The 25,983-nt window shown below is 41.2% G+C and overlaps 1 protein-coding gene across 3 annotated transcripts in view; it reads right to left on the minus strand.

Annotated features, from left to right (window-relative positions):
• The window catches only part of SIN3A (SIN3 transcription regulator family member A), a 70,434-nt gene that overhangs the window by 21,877 nt on the left and 22,574 nt on the right, over window positions 1-25,983 (minus strand). For all 3 annotated transcript variants that reach the window (XM_032418091.1, XM_032418092.1, XM_032418090.1), the window contains exons 3-16: window positions 23,770-23,946; window positions 19,483-19,589; window positions 18,484-18,766; window positions 17,194-17,445; window positions 16,353-16,505; window positions 16,074-16,232; window positions 14,248-14,337; window positions 11,593-11,711; window positions 10,815-11,025; window positions 10,393-10,509; window positions 7,795-8,033; window positions 5,912-6,095; window positions 4,347-4,920; window positions 1,480-1,649 (exon numbers count right to left, since the gene is read on the minus strand). In XM_032418091.1, the coding sequence (XP_032273982.1) occupies window positions 1,480-1,649; window positions 4,347-4,920; window positions 5,912-6,095; window positions 7,795-8,033; window positions 10,393-10,509; window positions 10,815-11,025; window positions 11,593-11,711; window positions 14,248-14,337; window positions 16,074-16,232; window positions 16,353-16,505; window positions 17,194-17,445; window positions 18,484-18,766; window positions 19,483-19,589; window positions 23,770-23,946 (2,835 nt within the window). The remainder of the gene's footprint in view (window positions 1-1,479; window positions 1,650-4,346; window positions 4,921-5,911; window positions 6,096-7,794; window positions 8,034-10,392; window positions 10,510-10,814; window positions 11,026-11,592; window positions 11,712-14,247; window positions 14,338-16,073; window positions 16,233-16,352; window positions 16,506-17,193; window positions 17,446-18,483; window positions 18,767-19,482; window positions 19,590-23,769; window positions 23,947-25,983) is intronic.

Genomic DNA, 25,983 nt, shown 5'->3' on the forward strand with positions numbered 1-25,983 from the left:
ATTTGGGTTTCTGGACAAAACCTGTTTCTTAAAAAGATCAGACATTATGTATTACTGACTCAAAATCATAACCAGGTGCTTCTAATAAGTGGACAATTATATCTATTGTTTCAAAAACCAACCTCGGGTTTATACAAGTTAATTCTACTGGATATTTAAAGGTGCTGGGCTGGCAGTGTGTAAGACTTCTAGCTGTAGCAGCAGCACACTTAGAAGCAGAAGCAAATGATAACTGGAGTTTCTAGTTTACATATATTTAGATTTTACATATGTTTATGTTTGTACCCATATAATGATTTCAATTAGGAAGGCCTCTTAACTTCTTCGATTTCCAGGAAAAAACTGAATACCTGACAACCTTCATGAAGATGTCAAGATTCAGTTATGTGAAGTGTTCTTCCTTGACTCTGAGGAGATCCTGCAAAAGGGCGCAGAGCCATGCATCCTTCCGAAATCAAGGCAAACGCCTGGGTACTTTGCAAAGAATTCCATATTTTACTCCAAGAAAACACTGAGCAACAAGCTTTTATTCCCCACAGTGGCAGTGAGGACTCTAGAATTTTCTTTGTCAAGTTTTCACTTTATTATTATTTTTTTAAAGGTTTTTATTTGAGAGAGAGAGAGAGAGAGCGTGAGAGAGAGAGAGAGAGAGCATGAGAGAGGGGAGGGTCAGAGGGAGAAGCAGACTCCCCTCGAGGAGCAGGAAGCCTGATGTGGGACTCGATCCCGGGACTCCAGGATCATGACCTGAGCTGAAGGCAGTCGCCTAACCAACTGAGCCACCCAGGGGCCCCAAGTTTTCACTTTAAAGAAAGTGACGCACCAACAAGACATTCTGATCCCTTCAGAAATTCAGAACTCAAGGCAAAAATGGAAACCTTTTTGCTATAAATTATCATTGCTGTAAAGAACATACTTACAAACTCCTGAGGTGCCACAGGAACAAATCACAAAACCAACTACAAATCTAAGTCAAGTGGAACCTCAGATAGGGAGGTAGGCATAGTATTATAGATGATGTTGTATGAAACCATTCCCACAAAAGGAACTTCAAATATTAAATGAGGACAATACACAGAATCACCAACACCTACAGAAGTGGAAGCGTTACCCACTGAAAGCCCCCCACTGGGCGATTAGATAAGAGCGGGGCCAGTACCAATGCTCGCTCTATAGGTAGGCAATGAGAAAGGGGCAAGACGTTGGGTCGGCAGTAGGCTCACTCAACTGTGAGGGCATACCGAGCAGAGCAAAGGGGTCCATTTAGCGGCTGAAGTACTCCCACTTTGTTAACATGAAAGATCCGACATCATGTTAACCTCCCCCCTTTTCTCTAGACAGCCACACGTCCATAAACATCGTTCTATGAGCAAACTGCCCTTTTTTCTCCAACAGAAATCTTGCCTTTTCTCTTTGCCTCATCCATCTTTAGGTAAGGACTTCTTCCCTCACCAAACCTAGCCTCCACTGTGCCCTCACCTGTCTGACAATGCTCTGGATTAGTTTGTCCATGGTGAAGGCAATGTAGGCGTGAATGGTGAACATCTCTCTTAGTGAATCTTCGTACTGCGACGAGTCTATGTTGCCATCCAGCAGGCTCCGCACCATATCCAGGAAAGCTGGGTAATAATCTTCTACATCAACATCCACTGTGGGAGAGATGGGAGAGGTGAGGCCTTACCTTGCTAAGAAAAGGTCAGGAGAGAGGGCAGGGCGAAACCCCACAGCTGGCCTAAAGAGCCTCTGATGAAAGAACCCTAGGTATTCAAACATACGCACTCAATCAGCCGTAGCCAGAGGTGACATCTGACAGGTGGCTACAATGGCCAGTGCTATCAGGGGACAGTGACCCCGCAACTTTAACGGGGGCTCTAACACTCTGTCCATGCCAGAAAGACACTTCATTACACTAGAGCTGCCTGACAGGAGAGCAGAATATCCCAGGGAAGAAGTTTCTTCAAAAAGTTGTTGGCTCTCCTGCTGAGAGAGGAACCTGCCCTCCCAGCCTGCAGAGAGCATTCCTCACATGGGTCACTTGCTCATAAAGCTATTTCAATGAAGCATAAAGTGCAGATGAAAAAAGGCAGACAGCATCACACTCGAGCCCTGGGAAACCTCTCAGGAACAGAAAAATAGGAGTGCAAATTAAATCCCCTATGAATAATGAAGTAATCTGCATTTGTCAAAGTCCTTCTGTTTAAAAATGGATTCCCAACGTTGTACTTCACAAATTGCATTAAATGATCTGTACTTCCTGCACATGAATCACTTCAACCAGCAGCTAGAATCTTTTCAGTTGTTACAGAGACATTCATTTGGCAACTAGCAGAGTGCAAAAGGAAGCATGAAAGGACTCTGCCTTTAACTTACGTAAGACCTATTTACTGATATCCAGTGCTGGCAATCAAGACGGTGGCATGAGGGGGTCACTGGGGTATTGGTTATACTGTTTCTTTTCTTTTTTAAATTAACATATTTGTTTCAGGGGTACAGGTCTGTGATTCATCAGTCTTACACAATTCACAGCGCTCACCATAGCACATACCCTCCCCAATGTCCATCACCCAGCCACCTCATCCTTCCCACCCGCCTCCATTCCAGCAACCCTCAGATTGTTTCCTGAGATTAACAGTCTCTTATGGTTTGTCTCCCTCTCTGGTTTCGTCTTGTTTCATTTTTCCTTCCCTTCCCCTATGATCCTCTGCCTTGTTTCTCGAATTCCACATATCAGTGAGATCATATGATAATTGTCTTTCTTTGATTGACTTATTTCGCTTAGCATAATACCGACGTGGATGGAACTAGAGGTTATACTGTTCCTTGATCCAGGTGCTGGTTACACAGGTGTGTTCACTTCGTAAAAATTCACTGAGCTACACAATTTGGATTTGTATATTTTCTATACGTATGTTGCACCTTGATAAAAAGTTCACTAAACTGAAAAAAAAAAAAAAAAAAAAATTTACAAGAACTCTTTTGTCCCTGACATCTGGTTACCCGTTTGTAAAGTCTATCAAAGAGAAAACAGACTGAGGAGCAAAAGCTAAGTCCATCTCCGTTTATCTGAAGTGTGATGGGCTCATCAAAGACATGCAAAACAGAGAATACAGTTTAAAAGCAACTGGCTTAACTTTCACCACAGAATATCACCTTGTTCAGACCCACAGCACAGGCATGGGCTGTGCTACTGCTAGGCAGATGGTCTTACGCCAGAATAACGCTAGGAGCCCAAGTCAGACTTGTGCCCACGAGTTATGATCAGTGCGAGGCTTGGCGTTACTGCTCAAGACCCAACAACGTAAGCCTCAAACCAGGTTAAGTCAGTGATCAAGCCAGGATTAGACCATTTGCTCTCTCATTTCTACCCAAGCAGATGGAATCACCGCTCTGAGATCCAAAAGTTGTCTCTCTCAAGCTAGGATTATCGAGATAAAGGCTTTTAACATTAATATCCAGTGTCATTAGCTCTTCAACAGATAGAGAGTTAGGGTCACACATGGGCTTCTCATATCAGCAACAGTTTAGAAATTTTTTTTTAAAGATAATTCACTCCACAGATCGGCTATTTCTTCAAAGGCACAGAAGAAAGGCTCCACGAAAAAGTTTTTGGTTCACAGCTCAAAAACCTAACTTATGAACGGAATAGTTCTCTAGAAGCCGGTAACAGAGAATTACTTAAAGCACATGGTGGCTTCCTCAGCCCACATTTATTTTCGTTTTCCTGTGTTCTCTATCTTCATTTCTGTTCTGTCTGGTCTGCTGTCTCACACCATCTCTCGACTTCCAATCTCCTTTCCATAAACTATTTCTATTTATTAAGGAATGAACCATGAACCTCACTGGCTAAGAAGTCCTGCCCAAACATATCTGAGAAAATTCGCATCTGTCTTAGGCATGAACTAGGAATTTGTGTTCCGTCATGAAGCAGAATGGACTGTGACATTTTAGTCCCACCCTGTCCTTTAACACACTCTGCAATACCCCCGAGATCTGCCATTTGGGAAACTGATGGCAACTGATACCCACTACCCAGGTGTCCACAGCAGCAGCCACTGAATGTCCATGATCCTAGCACCGCACAGGGTGCTTTGCATACTTTCCCCAATCGTCCCAACAACCCCACAAAGAATTAAGGAGTACCTCCATTTCATAGGTACACAGGTTTGGGGAGCTGAAGTAAGGTCACACAACCAGTCAATTCCAGAGCTAGGATCTGAACCCTGGTCAGGCTCTAAGGCCTGCTTGCCTGTGCTCTATGCATAAAAGAAAGCAGTCTTGAGTCTAATTCGGCTCTGAGGCCCCCCAACCCCTCACATCGTCCAGACACCAACAGTCTAAGCACTCACTAGGTTCTTTGAGACGTAGCTGGATGGCAGGGCTGTCGCTCTTGTCTCGTTTTATGCCCAGCACTTCCCGTTCCCACTCTCTCTCTCGGTTTTCTTCTTCAATTTGCCGTTCAGCTTGGGAACAAATCCGCAGCAGCCGCAAGCAAAGAATCTGGTGCAGTCGCATAAAGATATACCAGTTGTTATTAACATAGAAGAGGTTGTATACTTCATCCATCCCTCTTAACTTCTGAGCTGCTGTGTTACTAAACAGTAGCTTGGACTTAGGGGGACTGCCCCCAACACCATTGTGCTTCTTAGCTGCCCCTGTGGCTTCATCTACATCCATCTCTTCTTCTTCCTCTTCCTCCACATCTGAGAGATCACCTCTCTGAGCAAAGAGCAGATCTGGAATGAAATGATGCATGATTTGCTTGATTTTATACTTGTCCTCCTTCTGAATGCCGGTCTGCCTTTTCACGTGGTGGATAATCAAAGCAGCGGCATCTTCCAGGATCTGTTTGTCTTCGTAGGCAAGTGAGAGGTGTGGGCCAACAGGTACACCGGCATTGTCTTCTGTAGCCTGCTCTTGCCTCTAACAGGAGAGAGACGCAAAGTATTATGTGACATGTGTCCAGCAACAACAAAAAGACCTACGAGACCGCGCCAGCAGTACATGCCATTATTAACCACAGTGGCAACTGTCTTCCAACCCACAACTTGCAGAAACAGAAATAGATAACGCAGGAGGTATGGTCTGACACCAACATACTGGTATCTTCTAGACTGTGAAGACCTACTGGGGACAATGGGACAAAACTGGGACCATCTTTCAAAATTCTGTATTAGTATTTATGGATATGGAGGATACCACATGAGGTCTAGGACTTGAGGTCTCCAATCTGAGGGGGGGGGGCGGTGTGTGGAAGGTGACGGATCTAACAAAACTGGCAAAACAGGGATGCTTATTTAAGTTTATGTAAGAGCTCATTTTACCACTCTCACCCCTTCCGTCTATGTTTGACATTTTCATGATAAAATGCTTTTAAAAATTCAAGATCACATAACTTTTAGGAATTCTCAATCATACTGTATTTATGTCTCTATCCACTCCCCATGACTGTGAGCCCCAAGAAAACAGGATCAATTTCTTAATCATCACTGTATCCTGCCTTCCACTACTGTATACACTCCTGGTAAGTATGCTGAATAAACATGGATTAGAAAGTGTCTGGGGATTAATGATAAGTGTTTCAGTTGTGGGAAGTTGAGAGGGGCTACGTGAATGAAGACGAGGTACCGTTTTGAGGGAAACAGACGGAAAGACAAGTGGAAGAGGGAGGCAGCAGGCACAGACAAAGCCAGCATGGTAAACTGGGAAACCAGTAAAGCAGCTCAGGAATAAAGGTGAGGCTTAGATTTAAAATGGCAGAATCAGGAATGGAAGTCTGTGGCAGTTTTGAAGCAAGAATCAACATGTCTCAGAAGGTCTTGCTTTCATATACCAAAGATGATTTCCAAGAATCAAAGCAGTGCTGAACATAAAGCCTGAGGTCCTCTCACAAATATAAAAACCTCCAGCTCACCTCATCATAGATACTCTCAATCTCGTTGAGTAAGCTCTTTGACCTCAGGACCTTGGTGTCATTCTGTTTAAAGTTGATGCCCTGGTGGTCCAGAGACTTCAGGTAGTATTTCTCATTTTGCTCTCTCCACACCTTGTTAAAGCCTCTCTGAGCTTCTCGCCATTCTTCCTCTTTCATCTTCAACCTGGGGGGGGGGGGGGGGAGGGGGAAGTAGAAACAACAAGACATGGGAATTCAGATGTGGGAATTTTAAGGGAGGGAGTTAAACTCCTTGGGTTTGAATCCTGGCTCTGCCATATGAGACGGTTTCCTTATCAGGAAAATAGGGATAACAGCACCTACTCTCTAAGGGTTTTTTATTTTATTTTTTAAAAGATAGACAGATAGATAAATAGATAGATAGAAATATTTGAATGTTTAATAGCCTAGTTCCACATCCAGTAATAATAAGATAGATCAATCTATCTACCTATCTATCTATCTATCTATCTATCTGAGAGAGAGTGAGTGAGAGACAAAGCACCAGCAGGGAGACGGGGAGGGGCAGAAGCAGAGGGAGAAGCAGACTCTCCACTGAGCAGGGAGCACAACATGGGGCTCGAACCCAGGACCCATGTCCTGGGATCATGACCTGAGCCGAAGGCAGACGCTTAACCAACTGAGCCACCCAGGCGCCCCTCTCTCAGGGTTTAGAAGTGAGAAATATGTCAGACTTACTTTATTTCACATGTCAAAAGATACAATAGGTCAAAATTATTGGCAACTTGGGATACTGTTATTCAAATTGTTATATTGTTATTCAATCCAGGCTTGAACTCTTGTTACATGAGGAAATTACTCATCCAGGACTTATTTTGGGGAGGTAATTTGTCCCAAAGTCAGAAATCTTACCTAGAATAGTTATTTCTCAACAGCATTCCACAGAATACCCTTGAAAAGGGGGTTCACTTCCTTGACCAGCTAAAAAAAGCACATCTCTTTGCTGCAGGACTTCTAAGAACATTCACTACACTAATGTAAATGCAGAAGTCTGAGAGCAGAGAACTCGCACAGTAATGCTCCTTTGCACACACAGTTTGGGAATTTCTGATGGCACAACCGATCAAGGAGAGTAAAATCAAGCACTAGAACTGAAGAGTATTCTACATCTCAAAGCCAAAAGTTAAATGCTGCCAGCATGGCAAGAAGAGGGACAGCCTGTGCCAGCTCTTGAGCGAATGACTAGGGAGGAACAAGAAAAGCCGGGCATCCGTGAGCTGTGCAGCAGACAAGAGTTCCTTCACACCACCGCTGCAGGGGATACTGAGAGAGGACCCAGCTGTTAGCTGGGATTCACAGCAAAGTGCCATGGACTTGAAGGAGCCTGGGGCTCAGCTGTAGCTCTGGCCTCCTTGATGCCTGGTCTTGGGTGGGTACAACAGCCCCTCTACACCTCAGGCTGAAGGTTTGTCAGGAGGAAAAAGTAAGACGTTCTTGGTAAAAATGGCAAGCTAGCCTTTTTAAATAAACATCAATTTTACAAAGACAAAAAAGAGTGTTTTCCTTATTAAAAAACAAAGATGTTAACAATGGTTAGTATTGAGTGGCAGGAATGTGGGTGGTTGTGTTCTACTTTGTTCTCTTCTATATTTTAAAATATTCCCTTAAACACACAGAGCATTCCACTATGGACTTTCAAGGTTTGTTCTCTACTGCTGATTACATAGAACCCCATCAAGAAGCTCCATTATCCCATGCTGCACCTAATTTCCAACAACCAGTGTTGGGGCAAAATGAAGGTCTCGTGGGATAGTAACCAGGTTGAAAATGAGGGACTTAGTTAATGGGACACTGAATCTGTCATGAAGCACACTAAAGCACGAAGGGCACATTCAGTCAGTTACCTTTTAAGGACAATTGGGACGGCAATGGAAGGGTTCTTCCTCAGACCATCAATGATGTCAGCTGCTTTATCAGCATATATCCTCTGGAGTGCTTTTCGATGAATAACTTCCGACGTGCCCCCAAGGGTGTTGTCCAAGCGAAATTTGGCTTGTTCCTCAGCAGACAAGCGAGAAAGCTTCTTCTGTATTGCTTCCAGAACCCGGATCGTTGCCAGATTGGTCTCTAAAACTACATCAAGCTAATTCAAAAGACAAAGTGTGCTCAGAACCCAAACCAGAATAGAAGAGTGGTCAAAAGTATGAAGTAGGGAGCCAAATTCCTTGGATTTGAATCCTAGCTCTGCCATAGTAGCCATACAAAATTCTATTTCCTTATCAATAAAATAGGGATAACATCACCTACTCTCAATAGGCTGTTTTCTAGATTAGACAATATAATCCAAATAAAGGGTTTAGTGCAAGGCCCGGCACATAACATCCAATAAAAGATAGGTAAGTGGTAGTTGTTACTTCTAACAACACCAGTGTGCTTTGCTTAGAACTACTGACCCCAGACCACAGGGACCTCACAGGAGGCAACCTTATTGACACTTTCCCCTGAACTTTCCTGGATTGCTAAAACCTGTTACAAATGATAAAATGAAACAAAACAAAATGAAACAAAACACACAACAATCCCCAAAAGATGATAAATGATGATAAATCAGTCTTATGTGTAAGGTTTTTCAGGGTAACTTGAAATATTTAAATGTTTAATAGCCTTGTTCTACATCCAGTAATAATAAGAGCAGTGACTATCATTCCTTAAGGACTTCAATGTCGTGTCTGTGAGTAATCACACTTGCCCTCCTTTAAATTCTCACAGAACTCCTGGCACTTTCTTTTTAGCAAGGGCCTACCCAGATCTGGTTAAGGATATAACTAGCAACCTTTGAGTAACTCTTGTCCTAGGCTTCACACAAAATTCTCCATATGAGAAACAGAAAACGAAGTAAACAAGAAGTCTCAGGGTCCCGTGACCAAATGTCTATGGAAGTGTTCCCAGTGTGGCACAGTCGGTTGAGCTTTCAACTCATGGTTTCGGCTCGGGTCAGGATCTCAGGGTCCTGAGACTGAGCCCCTCGGGGGGGGCTGGGGGCTCAGTGCTCAGCGTGGAGTCTGCTTGAGATTCCCCCCCCCCCACCGGCTCTCTCTGCCCCCCCCCTCCCCCGGCACATGTGTGTGCACGTGTACTCTCTCAAGCAAATAAATCTTAAAAAAAAAAAAAAGTGTCCTAAAGTAATTCTGATGAGCAGGATCCCCCACTAAACATCAATGCACATGTAGCATGATCAAGAAATAAATCTGTTTTTTCAACCCACTGAAATTTGGGGGTTGTCCACACTGCAGGATCACTAACCTATCCTGAGGTATAAAGGAATGCTCCTTCAAACTAGCCCATCCCACTCAATCCTAAGCACATGCACACACATCTTCATCCTCATGCCTGTAATCACAGATGGGAAATGCGGATGTTGCCTTTTATAGGCATACCAATTGAGAATAGGAACATCCTGTCAGAAAAAGATGCCAATCTCTGCTTTCTAACTCATCTAACCTTACTAAACGTAGGTAACAAGGAAATGCTTTCTTCAGCCTGATAAAACTTTCCATGGAAGTTAGCATCTGTCATGACTTCGTTTTGTGCAAATGGTTGAAACTCCTCATGAACACTGGGGCCAGTCACCTGCCAGTGACTGCCACAACATGTGGCTCTTCATTCAAGACATGCCAGAAACAGCTGAATCAAGTGTGAAGGGGGAATGGCTGGCAGAGCTAAATCAGCATGGATTTAAAAAAGAGCAAGATCTCTCCCACCTATATGAATAAGCAGGGCCAGTCACTTTTATACAATAAATACATTAAATAGGATACACATCATTCTACCTCTTCAGACGCATTGAACATTCCCTTTTTGTTGATGATATCAGTGAGCTAGATGTTTTAACACACTGGGGATTCTGAGCCCACTATCAGTGCTCCTACTCCTGGTACAGAGGCTCTCCCAGCTCACTTATTTACTCCAGCTCTTCCCTTCCCAACTACTTTAAAATAAAGCCCTAATTTTGCTTTCTTTCACAAGGAGCCAAATAAATAACAGATATAGGAGAGAAGAATTCCAGTTCTCACAGGAGAGCTGGTTTGCTAACCATGTCAAGATACCTGCTAAGAATGACAATACACACTTTAAATAATTAAACCTCTTTAAGAGAGCCCAGTCAGCCTTAAGATATAAGATACATGTTTTGTATACCCTGTAAAACACAATAAACTTTAAAATGTTGTTAAAAATTCAAGGGATTATTATTCAGCCATCAATGGATAACTTCAAAAGGGTTAAGGTGGCCTAGATAGGTCACACTTGCCCTAAAATATTACTAATATATTTGATGAACTCGTAAAGCATTATAAGTAGGACAATAAGCATTTACTAGTGAAGAACATGAGACTTTGGCTCTTTGGTCTTAAAAAGCCAAGCCTCACAGACAGATATTTAAGATATCTTAGCATTTAGTGCCTCCCATTTCCACAACCTCCAAATGATAAAGGAGCTTGTACCTCAAAGCGTTCATCTTCACAACGATAGATGTGTTCCTCATACTGGGTTTTCTTGGAACTAACAAAGGTGGAGTCCTCAGACCAGGAAGGGAAGGAAACCCAAGTATCATTTAAAACCTTTGGGTAAAAGAAGAGAAACTGAAGCTAAAGTGTAACAAAGCTTTCTGGTAATTAAGCATTCTCAGTAAAAAGACAGACATAACTCTAGGGGATGGGAGAAATGACTAACATTACAGCTTTCACCTTTAGCAAGTTTGCAAAGATGGGAAAGGTTCTGGATGGTAGTATGAAACATTTTCTTCTGAGAAAAGACAAAGAAGGGACTTGACTTCCTCATTCACATAAATTCTCAATCCCTGGTGTCACTCCCTTCTGGAGAAAGGAGAAGATTGAGGGCTGATCCTTTCTAGGGAAGGCCTTACCTCTTTACAGAGAGGAGTCCGTCCTGTACACTTGGGCTGCTGGTAACTCTTTGGTAGGGCTCGATAGCTGGAGCCCAACCGTTTACAAGAGGCATAATCTATCTCCATGGCAATGCCCTCTGTGGCTCGTTCCTTTGGAAAGGTTTCCAGATGTACAGACTCCTTATAGCCCAGAAAGTTTTTAAACCAATTAAACAATTCAGGGAATTTCCTAAAGAATCAAACCAAAAACTGGTGAGCAATTAGAAGCATGATGCAGTTATCCTGAGGTATGGCTACTACTATTTGGTGTTGGGTCAGAACTCTGCTACCAGGGACAAATTCCAATGACAATTATTATTTCCTGCCTAAGAAGTCCTGCTTCTGAGCATCTGGCTTCCCCTTTTCTTGTAGAGCGCTCCAAGACCAGTTAGGGTACTGATGGAAGAGTTGCACTGAAACTAAGCAATAACCAGCTGTTCTTCTAATCAAGAAGACCGCTTTAATGCTCAGATCATTCTTAGGTTGTCAAATACAGTCAAGATTCTAGAACCCCAGAAGAAATTGGTCTCTATAAACATCCAACACTGCTCAGCGCATTGGGAAACCACTAATCTTGGCCGATGCCCTCTCTGCCTATTTTTCCATCTGCAGAGTTAAACTAGAAGAATTCCCGGAGGACTCCTGTGACACTGACATTTTATGAGTCAACTGACTCACCATGATCAAATCATGTTTGCCCATCACATACCCTCACCTCCATAGCACCCGTCAAGGCTGAGCCCTTCACTCCACTTACCCCAGGAAAGGAGAGACTAGCTGTACAAGCTCAGCCCGAGAGATCACCTCCTGGTTAAAGATAACAAGACAGCGCAGGAAATTCTCATAGGCCTCTGCACTCCGCAGAGCCTTTCGGACCTTATGGAGACAACCAGAAGAGAAACAGTTAGATGGGAAATCAAGAAATCCCAGATTGCTTTTAAAAGATTGGGAAATTTAAATAGTTATTTGATGATACTAAAGGAGCTGATATTAGTTTTTTAGATGTGATAATGATTATGTTTGAGAAAAGTGTCACTTTAAAAGAAACTTACTAAATACTTATGGATGAAATAACATACTATCTAGGATTTGTCTCCAAGTAAGCCGGGGTGGGTGAGAGTACATATGAAACAAGTACACTGGCTAGTAGGAGGGAACTGTAGAGGCTGGATGATGGGTACATGAGGAGTCATTCCACTCGGCTCCTTCATTTCACATGTTTAAAATGCTCCACGATAAAAAAATATATAAATGAGATCCTAGAGTATTACATTTACGTTCTTATATGCTTGATTTTCCAACCATATCAGAGTTACCCTAGTTTTTGTTGCTTCTCCTAACAGATGGTTACAGCAATAATCTTTGTCAACACTGTTTTTAAACTCTGGTAATCTTGAATAATTTTTTAAATAAGACACTTCTGTCCTCTGAACTGATCCTTTTCCTTCCTCCACTTTTAATACTGAGCACTTTAACATCCAAAAACCTAAAAATGTTCAATGGCATACACAAGGTAAAACTAGCCTGACTAGATGACCAATGTGGAGTTTCAATTTCAAAAGTAAATATTTAGGGGCGCCTGGATGGCTCAGTCGTTAAGCGTCTGCCTTCAGCTCAGGTCATGATCCCAGGGTCCTGTGATCGAGTCCCACATCAGGCTCCTTGCTCAGCAGGGAGCCTGCTTCTCCCTCGGCCTCTGCCTGCAGCTCTCCCTGCTTGTGCGCACTCTCTCTCCCTGACGAATAAATAAATAAAATCTAAAAAAAAAAAACAAAAAACTGTAAAAAAAAAAAGTTTAAAAAGTAAAAAAAAATGAAAGTAAATATTTAGTATTGTGGCCCTTTAGTGAGGACTGTAGACAGATCCTCACCAAACCAAGCAGTTTAGCAACAACCCCTTCTCCAGGCTCCTGTATACTTTTATAACTATCAGTCAGTAGACATTACATGGAATATGCCTTTTCACAAAGCCAAAGATGAAAGAGAACTGTCCTTTTTGTACTGTACATAATACTGACTTTTAATTTTTTTATCAGCCTTTAAACATGCACAAAAGTAGACTAAATAGTCTACTGAACCCCATGTATTTGCCCAGCCTCAATGATCAATATATAGTAAATTCTATTTCATCTATAACCATTTCCTCCACCACTGAATTTTAAAGCAAATTTCAGACATTTCATCTCTACAGCTGACCTTTGAACAAAATAGGTTTGAACTGTGTCCCACTTACACGTGGATTTTGATACATACAGCGCTGTAAATGTATTTTTCTTATGATTTTAATAACATTTTCTTTTCTCTAGCTTATTATACAGTATACTGTATAAATAACATACAAAATATGTGTTACTCAACTGTTACATATTATCGGTAAAGCTTCTGGTCAACAGTAAGTTTTTGGGGAGTCACAAGTTATACTCAGATTTTCAACCCGCATTGTTCAAGGGTCAACTATGTATCAGTACATGTCTCTAAGAAATAAGTACTCCAAAGACAAACAAAAAAATACCATCACTCTTTAAAAAATTAACTTATTCACACCCCACCCCTCCACTCTTTCATTGTCATTTGTTGGTTGTGAGCTGGGCTTCCACATTTCCCTTAAAAGCACTAAATGCCCAGGAAGCCCTCAGGAATGGTTCAAATCAGAGCCAAAGACTCAACTGTTAGGCAGGATAGCTCACACAGGCGCAGCAGGCTAGAGAGAGATCAGGAGGCACCAATCATGGAGATGCTAAAACACCTGCCCTTTTGCAAAAAAACCCAAAGTTGCAAGACAGGGTAAATCTGCACCAGATCATTCCAGGCTGGTTCCTGTCAGTGAGAAGTCTGACAGTTACCAATTACCCTGATGAAAGCAGCCTGGTAGTCATCAAGTTGACTCCAAGGAGGATGTCAGACATAGGAGGAGAGTTAAACCAATACACCACACAACACTGTTTACACCAGTAATCGCAACGCTGGCTACTTACCAGGATCACCTAGAGAACTTTGAAAACACACAGTTATATCAGAAATCTCACAAACCCTGTATGCGATACCACATATAAGTACCACAAGCAATTAGAAGATCACAAGTCATCTGAAGTCCTCAACAACTGGTACAGACCTGGATATACAGTGGGTAGCTCCAAACATCTTTCAAGAGTAACATCACGCATTTTTTAAAAGCGGTCTTCCACCATGGGAAATGCTGTAAACTACTTCACAAAACCAAAACAGACAATGCTATATTTCCCTACCTGTGCTAATGGTTCCGGTAGCCTGAAAGGACCTACAACTTAGAAACTATGTTAACAGGCAGAAAGTCCTATCAGCTTCAAGTCTCTTTAACAAAATCTTCTTGGGGATAGGGTGATTTTCTTTTGGCATTAATAGCCTATATTAAATCTAATTCAATCATTACTCACCTTATCAAAAAATAATGATTCCGTTCCTACACCATGCTTGCTGGCATCTGCCATGGAAGAATCCTTTAAGCTGAGCAGTTTAGGTTTCTTCTGCAAAAAAGGAAAAATACAAACATATAAGAGCCAAGTAGTGTTCTTGGAGTTTTATTTTCATCTGTGTTCAATGGGTCCATCACTGACCACTGCTGTCAATAATTTGCAACAAATGAGAGAATTCAAATCACTCACTCACTTTACCCCCTAAAAGATTTCCACCCATCTTCTCCATCTCACCCTGAGGTTCACAGATCATTCTATTTCCCAAATATTCTCTCTACAAATGGTCACCTCATTACTGTGATAACAGAACATCCTTACTTTTTCCATTAGCCAAAAGTAACTATTTGGAACCTAGTGCCACTATCTCATCTTCTTAGAGGTGGAGGCAAAGAGTTGGAGCACACTGGCAGAAGTGGATAGAAATCAATCTTTAACCTGTAACTATAATTCAATTTAAAAATTCATGAAAAAAGGCACAGTTTATTTTCCTAAGAGAAGGAATGACTCTCTCTAGTCAGCAAGATCTACTTGGACCAATTTAAGATTACGTTTTCAAAGGGAATGAGTAGGCCATGACATAACTGTCAAGCAAGAATTCACTTTTAAAAAGCCATCTCTCAACTACCTGCAAAGAAATGCACAAACTTTGGGAGAAGCAGCCCATTTACCTTGACCACCTCAGAGTGCACTCTCTCAAGAGCCAAAGCCTCTGCTGCTCAGGCTGCCTAAGGAGAAAAGTAGGTAGGGAATTCTAATCCCCCTTTCTAGTGTTTCCACCTGAGGGTAATCAAGTGTGGGCGGGGACCAATGCAAGAGTGGAGCTTAACTGCCAACCTCATTCTTGCTACCCATATAACACTCTTTACTGAAGTGACGAAATATAAACTATTTCTACGTTCAATCTGCTTTCAAAAGGAAAAGCCATTACAAACACTAAAAAAATAGTCTGATTTCAAAAGTGTGAGCAACACCTAACATGTCAGTCTTTGTAGTCCTCTGCTTGTTCACCAGTCACCTCCTACTGTTAGAAATTCCACTAACTTTTATTATTCATTCATTAGATTCTGCAGACACGTCCATCTCTTCCACATTACATACTGCTTTAGAATTCACTGAAGCAACATTCAGTACATACACCTAGCTCTGTCCCTAACACAGCTGCACCACATCAAAGTGGAAGAGCACAAGCTTAGCTTTCCGCAGGCAGACCACCAATGTTTACTATAACGAGACGCATCATGTGATACGTCACTAACAGAAATTTAAGATCCCCTGCTGCTACAGCCCAAAGGTCCTGCCTTGGAGATTAAAATGATACACATAAGATCTTGCAACCCAACAAAGAAACCTGGGCAGGATGGGCCTTTAGACCAAAGAGGTCTCACAAAGTATACATACTTTACTCACAGGAGGACTTTAAAGACCACTTGACTTATTTCTGAAACAATTAGCTTAATAATCTTCCTTCTTATTATCACAAGGCAGGTTGAAGGCACCAAGTCAGAGGAAGGGAAAAATCAGTAAGTCTCAGAAACCTTTAGCATCAAACAAAAAAAGACATGATGGCTAATAGCAAAGAAGAGAGAAAATAGAAAACAATAAAAACTCAAAAATTTCAGTAATTTGTGTAATCAGTGATATTCTAACATTCTTTTGCAAAGCCAGATAAGAAGCTTTGCATTGAGTTTCTGTGACATACCCCAATTCACTCTGAGTATCTATGATCCAACTCTCAACACGCTTGGATAAGAACCCGTGAACCACCTGCAGCCGCTGCCCACTCTCACCTTTACCGGAGGGGTGGTTCCCGATCCTGAGTGCCGACGGATCTGGCAGCCATTCTGGTTGGGCCTCTGTGGCTTGTTGTTCAGCTGCGGCTTCTTCACAGTGCCTCCATGGTCATTTCTCACGGAATCAACCTTCTCAGCTGTTGTTTTGCTTAAAAGCTAAGTAAGACACATGAAAGAAATTATATCATTTAAAAAAAGTCAGCTTCTGTTTTCAGCTTCCTAACTTATTTAAGATAATAATTCTAAATAGTGTAGTTCTTTCTAAGTAAAACTTACCACAGAGCTGTTGGCATCTGGTAGGAACTGTCCAAACTCTGACAACAGATCTTCCTGATTTTTAAAAAGACGAGCCACCTGGGCATAGACCTCCTGCTCAGTCAATGCTGGAGTGTAGTTTCCTCCAGCTTCCTTGGCATTTCGTTGCTCTTTCTGACAGGAAATTGCAAATGGGAAGGTATCATATTAGAGGGCCACTGTTTTGAATGACTCCCTTTTGCACACTTTCTGGGATGTTATCTACTCGGGCTGTACCTAAGAAGAAAAGTCTCTGTTCTTAGCGCTTGTTTTAACTGCAAGCTTTTAAGGTGAGAAATGAGTGGAAGATGGTGGCTGACAATTTTTTTAAAACTAGGACACGGGTGCCTGGCTGACTCAGTTGGAAGAGCATGCAACTCTTGATCTTGGGGTCATGAGTTCGAGCCCCACGTTGGGTACAGAGGTTAAATAAATAACCTTTAAAAAATAAAAGAATAAATAAAAGTAGGACAGTACATGTGAATGCCCAGGGGACCATTACCAACCAATAAAACACAAGACATTAGAGAAATGTCTCCTCCTTCAACTGTAGATGAACTACACTACACAAACCATCCTCTAAACTCCCCAGATAATAAGCATCTGCTTCACAGGGCAGTAACTTAAAAATCCTGTCTAATTGTTATAAAGCAATTAAAGTCAGGCAAATCAAACTAGCTTTATAAACACACATCACAGTTTTTAACCTGTTGACTTCCAGTAACAATTAGAGAACATAATAATGGTTATTCAAGTTCTTCTCCGACCAGATGCCCTCAGCGTGTGACCTGGTTAAGACAGACTGAAAGGGCAACTCTCTTACCTGATACGTGTGCAAAATCTCCAGGAACGCTTTGTAGATGTCTGGTTGGCCCTGGAACCTGTTCTTGATTTTATTAACATAGTTGATGGCATGATTAAACTCCACAGGCTGATTGTTCTGCAAGGATGGGGCCGTTCCCAACGAGATTGTCACTGGTGTATGAGGCTGAACAGGTGGAGAGCGCGGGGATGCATACGGTGGGAGAGGGGGAGTCTGCTGACTGGCTGGAGTATGTGCTTGTAGTTGGGAAGGCTAAAAAGAAAAAAGTCATTATTCTCTTCAAGAACACAGATGGTCTGACATAGGAAAAAAGGTCAAACTAAAGAGAAACAAGATGTCTGATCAACAAACATCCTTAATTCACTCTTTTAGCCCAACTCAAATCATACTGGGCAGGGGTAGGGGGTGCAAAGGGCTCACACATTCTAATACAGATATTTTAGTCTCAAATTTTCTAAACACAACCTAAAAAGTGGCTGCATCTCCAATTACAGGGAAGAATTTTTCTAATGCAATTTTTAAGCTCATTCAACAGGTGCAAACAGAAGAGGGGGAAAAAAAACAACCAACCCTCACTCTCCATAGATCTTTAATGTCAAAAGACACTTGTTGCAGAAATCCACATAAAAATCTTCTAAACTACCTCTGTCCAATAGAACTGAGGTGATGGCAATGTTCTTTCACACTGCACGGTCCTATAGAATACATCCACTAAGCCACCCGGGGCTACTGAGCACTTGAAATGTAGCCATTACAACTGAAAAACTGAATTTATTTTAATTAGTTTAAATTTAAACACAGCCATATGTGGCTAGTGGCTACAGTATCAGTGCGTTCTAGAATAAGAACATTCCACCACCATCATCACCACCATCAGTAGGGTCTTCTGCTTGGCTTGATATGAACTAATCTGGTAAATGGGAATGACTTTTATAAAATGATGGCCCTGTGGGCAGTAACATAATCTGATCATCAGAAGACCATTTCCGCCTGTGCTGTCAAAGTACTAGTACACAAGTAAAGTGGCCATCTGTTGGGGTGCTCATGGGTTCACTAGGCAGGAGGTGGAGACAAAACAAGTCCTTATAGGTTACTGATGTGTTGATTCAAACAGATAAATAAATATGTGGAAGGTAAATGTACACCATCTTATAGGGATGTGACTATGGCATCTTCTCTGATGAAATCACTACAACTGATGTCTCTAAGTCTTATATAAAGGGGAAATGTCAAAGGAGGGTGCTCTCTAGGGATGCATTTTACATGATGCAAAGTATTCCAAGTGCTCACCTTGCTGACTTTGGCAGGTGGGGGCTGAGGAGCTGGCTGGGCAGGAGCTGGGGCTGACTGGGCTGAAGGCTGGGAAGGATGTTGGGGTGGTGGCTGAGGCTGGGGCTGGATGCCATGGGTGGGGATCTGATGAACCTGGCCAGGAGTTGTCACGTTCACCATGTCATTGGTTTGCACCTCAATCTTGTAGCCAGGGGGCAAGAAGGTATTGAAGCCCATAATCAGGTCAGGGTGGCCTTTGAACAGCTGGGACACACGACTAATCACTCCTGGAGTGTCAATGCTGATTAAAACAAAAAACAAAACACATACATACACACACACACACACACACACACACAAACACAAAAATTAAAGTGGCAAGCTTGACAACACCCTATTAAGAAAAAAATACACATTCCACTAGGTTCTCTGAACAGGAAAACAAGTAAAAATCAACCTGCATTATTACAAAATCAACAAAACATAAAGAACTCTGACATTGCAAAGCAATTTTAGCCCCATATTCAAAGAGGTTTGGTCACAATTTTGAACAGAATCTACATTCATGATAACAGTCCTAACAAGCAGATACTCAAGAGTTAATCTAAAGCAGCAATTCCCATGCAAGATCCACCCTCTGACACACCAGTATAAATCATTATGTGTCTACGTTTTTCACGAATTATTCTAACAGTGAACCATGCCAGAATATTAGTCTATCTTAAATCAACTCAAAGAGCCGGTAGCCTCATCATTACCAGTCTACTTCCCTGATTGAGATGAAGTACTAAGAAAAATTTTAGTTAAGAAAAATTAACCAATAGGGAGAATACAAAGGTCTAGGACCCGTAACTGTCATCAATAAAGCAATACATAAAATAAAAGCAAGACCCTAAAAATTAAACCCCCCAAAAGACGGCACCCTTTATCTTTCAGCGCATGAGAATGAGCCATATCCTCCCTCCAAAATCAACATTTCAAGCACAAAGCTTGAATACAACCACATAGATCTTTTACCTCTGAGATTTAAATTCCTTCATGATGTCAAGGAAATCATTGTAGACCTGAGGCTGACTACCAAATTGCAGCTTCACCTGGTCAAGATAGGACAGCGCATCTTCCACCTGAGGTAGGGATAAATCTCAAGGTTATAAAAAGAAAGTAAGCCAAGAATTATTAAAAAACAAATGATTTATACCTAAATAAAATTAACATACTAAATGAAATAAAAAATATAGTAAATATACATGAGAGTATTAAAAAATTAGTATGGATGCCAATAATAAGACTCAAGCTTAAAATAAAAATCAATTCATAAAATTTGTAGCCTTGCCTTGGAAAATTTTGGGGAGAATCATTAGTGAAAAAATCATCATATTAATATATTATTCACTTATTCATTCATTTATTCATTTCACAAATATCTACTAAGCTACAACACACTACACCAGGCCCAACATGAGGTACTAAGGAGTCAATGACAAACAAGCCACAGCCCCTGCTCTACAGAAGTTCATTCACATCTAGTTGGGAATTCTAATACAGTGGGGTAAATGGGGGATCACCGAATGCCCAGAGAGCACATGGGAAGGGCACTTCTGCACTAAAAAAACCCCATGGGCACATAAAGGAGGGCTTCCCCAAGAAGTGACGTCTAAATCTAAACTGAGTCCTAAGGATGAGTACAAGTTAGCACAAACGAAGACAGACCTACAAAGAAAGTCAGAGGAAGCATCATGAGCAAAATCCCAGACAGGACACCATCTGGTACACTGGGAAAACTGAAAACAGTTTAGTTTGGCTGAAGGATCTGTGGTGAAAAGGAGGAACGTGGTAGGAAGAATGACAAGAGACAGGAGAGCAAGCAGGATCTAAATCCCAAAAGGCCTTGTAAATCTTATTAAGAAGCAGTTTAGGGGTGGGGTGCATAGGTGGTTCAGTCGGTTAAGCATCTGACTCCGGCTCAGGTCATGATCTCAAGGTCCTGGGATCGAGCCTCTAGTCTGGCTCAACACTCAGCGGGGAGTCTGCTTGTCCCCCTGCCCCTCCCCTCACTCATGCTCCCACTCTCTCTCAAAAAAATAAAATCTTTAAAAACAAAACAAAGACCAAAAAAAAGAAAAAACAGTTTAGGGGTGCCTAGGTGGCTCAGTAGGTTAAGCGTCCAACTCTTGGTCTTGGCTCAAGTCATGATCTCAGGGTGGTGAGATCAAGCCCTGCATTGGGCCCTGGGCTGGGAGAGGAGCCTTCTTAAGATTCTCTCTCTCCCTCTCCCTTTGCCCCTCCCCCTTCATATTCAGAACTTTCCATACTGAAATGTTTCATTAATGACCAAGCTGATGGAACATAAAACTCACTAAGTTTGCAGAAGAAACAAAGACTTTGGAAGATATTTAAGAATAGCATTCACAGGGCGCCTGGGTGGCTTAGTCATTAAGCGCCTGCCTTCAGCTCAGGTCATGATCCCAGGGTCCTGGGATCGAGCCCCACATTGGGCTCTCTGCTCAGTGGGAAGCCTGCTTCTCCCTCCCCCAACCCCCCTGCTTGTGTTCCCTCTCTCTCTCTCTCTGTCAAAATAAATAAATAAAATCTTAAAAAAAAAAAAGAATAGCATTCACAACCACATGACAAAGGAGGAATTGTCAAAAATAAACACAAAATTGTGAATAAAAAAGTAAGCATGCTATGGTATAATAATAATTACTACAGAGAGAAAAAGTGCAGATGCCTGAATCAAAGAAATTATGTGATGTGTTTATGTCTAGAGAAAAAAAGGTACTGGTCACAGTGAACTACTATTTAAATTAGTTATAAACCAACACTATGCTTAAAAAATACCCAGAATGACAACCACATTATAAATGAAATATCTAGGGGCCTGGGTGGCTTAGTCCGACTCTTGATTTCGTCTCAGGCCATGATCTCAGGATTGTGAGATCGAGCCCCATGTCGGATTCCGTGCTGGGCTAGGAGCCTGCTTAAAATTTTCTCTCTCCCTCTGCCCCTCCACCCCAATAAACAAATATACTATCTGTATGTAAACACAGTGAGGAAATTCTCTCATTATCTAAAGTATAGTTCAACTCTTTATAAAAGAGTATATGCGGCTCTAGGAACCACAACTTAGAAGAAAACAACTTGGAGCTGGTCCTTCTGAAGCTACAGTCCTAGGGAAGCACTTGGGGAGGCCCTGAGCCTGCTGATGTATTTTCTTGGCTCACTTCAACAGGCATTTATTATTGAGGTCCCTAACCTCTTAAAGTTCACAATCTTGTAGGGGAAACAAACACAAACAACTGTAAAGAGAACTTGCTAAAGATGTGCCAAATATCTATGCTGCTAGCATTCAACAAGTAGCTAAATCACATCAAACATGCCTGAAATTATTCAAATCTTTCTTGTCATCAATCTGCCAAAGACAAAAAAGAAAGTATAGACAATGCTGATGCTTGAAATAACCTAAGTATTTTCACTGAACACTCCTCATTATAGAATATAAATGGTTTATTGAAGTTGATTCAAATGCTTGTAAAGCATTTTAAGACTGATCCAAAAATGGCAGGCAATGTGGGAATACACTGAATGAAGCTACAATGGAGGCACAAAAAAGCATTTTACCCCTCCTCATCAGAATGGGAATTCAACACGTTATTGTATCCAGGAATCATATACAAGGGTGAGAAGAGAAGGAACAGACAACTGACTCCGCCCATGACTCACTCTATAACCCCAACTCCAGAACCCTTTCTTGCTTCCTTGACAGTTTCTGTAAAACAAAGCACATCTGTACACTTATACCCAAGTGAGGGAGACGAGTAAAATAGTGCTGTGCTTTGATAGGACTGGCTGAAAAAGACTATAGAAATATACATTTTTGTTAGTTTAACAGCAAGTTTAGAAGCTCTTTGGCATCATTAAGGTATTAACTAATTGCTGAATACCGTATTAATATGGAATTAAATCATACCAGACCAACTTTAAAAAATATTTTCAGGACTTTGTGAAATGCTAAGTTCATGGCAATAATACAGTTTGGTACACAGCCATCACTCTACAAGCAGACAGGCAAAATGTTTTAAGAAAAACATCAATATAGCTTACACAAATCTTCCCAAAGATAGAGCCCAGAGTGAAGTTTCAGGCCCAAATAATTTGTATTCTCTTTAAAGACTATGCCTAAGTATAGTCAACTCTTTTTTTTTTTTTTTTTTAAGTATAGTCAACTCTTAATTACTTAATATAGACAAAATAAATTTTACAAAATCCCTCTATATAGTTTAGTTTTGGTATGCTTTATATTTATGTAGCACTTAGTTTCCTTAGGCCAAAATTAAACAAGTCCCTGAGAACTCAAACCAATGTGGGCAGGGATCAGGGAGAACTAGATTAAGTATCAAGGAAAAGAGAGGGCCGAAATGTTTGCTACACATGGAAGTGTCCTTCAAGGGTATGCTCTTCATTCCTACCTGGAAACTATTTAATTAGGCTGATAGGACCAAATGAAGACCCAACATCCCATTTCTTTATAGTTCTTTAATTTGTATTTCTTGCAACTTGATTTGAAATTTTATATAAAGGTAAAATTAGAAAAACTGAAATCTGGAACACTTACTCCAACAATCACTTATTTTGAAAAGTAACATTCCAGTAAGCAGAGAGAGGGTTAGCTGGGAACACAAGCCTCACTTCTCCACAGATGCCTCATGAATTTCAAAAGCACTGAAAACCTACAGCACATACTCAGCAGAACAGATGAAAACACTGACACTTCATTCACAATTATAGTCTTCCCCAATCTTTATAAAGGTTCCCAAAAAAGGAGCATGTGTTTTACTAAGGATGGACTGGAAGATGCCAGCCCATTCAGCTATTTATAAGCAGGGATAAAAAGATTAAATCGTAAGGTAATACTGGACCCAGTAACTGTACAGGACCATAGCCAACCATGTGCACACTCAATAAAACCTTCTGCCGTACTAAGAACTAAGAGTTCAAAAGGAGGTATCCAAAAACATGGACCTTGTTTATTGTGTACGAAAACAGTCCCTCTATCCTGACACGTCTGAGTACCATGCATTTCATACATTCCAAAAACATTTCTTGAATGTAATTCTCTGGATCAGGCACTGAGGGTAAAATGGGAAATCTAAGTAGGTTTCAAAACAAAAACAAAGTAAAACTCCTTGTGATTCAACCCCTAGTCTGGCATGTTAAAAGTTATAATGCCACTACTAAGAGACCGAAGCCAATGCTTCCTGCTGAGAGACAGAACTTTTTAATGGAAGAAGAGGAGCTGAATATCACCTTAAGCCTCTGAAATTGCTGCTGTCCCTGCACTGGTGTGACTGGCGGGGCGGGATGAGCGTGACTCTGGACCCCCTGGCCTCCATGGGGCTGCACAGCGGCCGGGTGATGGTGGCCACTGTGAACCGCTGTGATGCTGGGCCCGTGACCGCCAGAGCTCGGGGGCACTGCTGAAACCTGGGGCGACAAAAGGCAGACAAGAAACGTCAAGGCTTCTACATTCTTCCCCAGATGCATCTAGAAGACATGCATGCGTACCTTTGCACACACACACAGAATTACAGCTCTTCCTTGACTTACGATGGGGTTACGTCCCGATAAATCCATGTTAGGCTAAAAATATCCTAAGTCGAAAATGCATTTCATACAGCTACCCTATCGAACATCACAGCTCAGCCTAGCCTACCTTAAATGTGCTTAGAACACTTACAGTAGCCACAGTTGGGCAAAATCATCTCACACAAAGCCCATTTTATAAGACAGTGTTGAATATCTCAGGTAATATGTTGACTACTATACTAAGAGAGAAAAACTGGAATGGCCTGAGGTTATCGGTTGTTTACCCTCGTGATCGCATGGCTGACCAGGAGCGGAGGCTGCCACTGCCCAGCATCAGACGAGGGTACAGTACTTCATAGTGCTAGCCTGAGAAAAGACCCAGAGTCAAAATTCCAAGTATGGGTTCTACTATAAATCACTTCCACATTATCATAAAGTTGAAAAATTGGAGGGGCGTCTGCCTTTGGCTCAGGTCATGATCCCAGGGTCCTGGGATCGAGCCCCACATCGGGCTCCCTGCTCAGCGGGAAGCCTGCTTCTCCCTCTCCCACTCCCCCCTGCTTGTGTTCCCTCTCTCGCTGTCTCTCTCTGTCAAATAAATAAATAAAATCTTAAAAAGAAAAGAAAAGAAAAATTGGAAGTCAAACTATCCTAAGTCGGGGACCATCAGTAATTAGAAACCCAAATTTCCCACAAAAGGGAACTGGTGAAATGAAATCACCCATATTACAACAGAATTCTCTGCCACTATTAAAAAATTATATGGCTCAATACTTCTCAAACTATCTATGGCAAAGGACCCGTTTTGTTTGTTTTTTTTCTTCAATTCCAATCCATCATGGGCCACTACTTTTATAAAATACGGTAAAAATGAATTACTAGAGAAGTGAAATGAAAAATAGGTAAGCCCATAATTTCCATTCCCACATTTTACAGATATATTACAAAATTACTATGTCCAAATCGCTGTAAGTTCCTAAATACTCTCAATTTCTATACACATGTCATTACAGACTAATAAGAAAGTATGCACATCAGCCATCTGTGGACCACACTTTGAATAGCACTGATATAGATACATATATTTTCACATTATAAAATGTTCATAATCTCTGAGTTGAATGTATTCATGTGCTGCATATGGTTTTAAACTTTTAAATATTTTTTTTAGAAAACAGTATCTATAAATCAATAAAAAGATTTTAAACCTTAGGTGACAAATATATAGCAAAATGTTAGCATTTTATCTTGTGGTGATTGAATTAGATAAGACTTTTATTTTGCTTCATTTTGCTTATCCTTATTTTCTACTTCTATCCCTATTTATTTTGCCTATCCTTATTTGCTAAACAAAACTTTCTTCCAAATTGTTAGTGGTTTGGCCTCAAACATAGTTATTTTCTATTCTTTTTCTCATCCTCTTATAAGCTTAGAGTGAAATAAAGCACAAGCTCCTTTCCTTCCATTTCTATTGCGAAAAATGCTACACAAAATTTCCAAAACTTTTTTTATTTTACTGTTTCAGAACTGTTAATCACCACAGAAGACAACTAAGGAAGGACAATATCCTTGATTTGCACGTCTCCAAAATAAGAAGACTAAACAACATGAGGCTTAATCTAAACAATGGAAGTTGTATACTACAATGTAAGAGAGGATTAATTTTTTTTTTTGAAGTCCCCACAAATTTAAAAGATTCCCCTGGACAGAGGGGAGGGTGGGAAATAGACAACGACTTACAAATCCCCACAAACAATAGTTACACATTAGGAGTAAAAAGAAACTATTTGGACAATTCTGAAAGCTCTAATATATCTCTAGCAAGAAGGGTTATTATTCTGAGCTTCTATATTCCAACATACATGTTTTGAGCAGTTTTTTAAAAGGCTTAATTGGAGCTTATAAATACTTGAGATGACTAGTTTTATATGAGCA

This window comes from Phoca vitulina, unplaced genomic scaffold (assembly GCF_004348235.1).
Source record: "Phoca vitulina isolate PV1807 unplaced genomic scaffold, GSC_HSeal_1.0 scaffold20, whole genome shotgun sequence".
Lineage (NCBI taxonomy): Eukaryota > Metazoa > Chordata > Mammalia > Carnivora > Phocidae > Phoca > Phoca vitulina.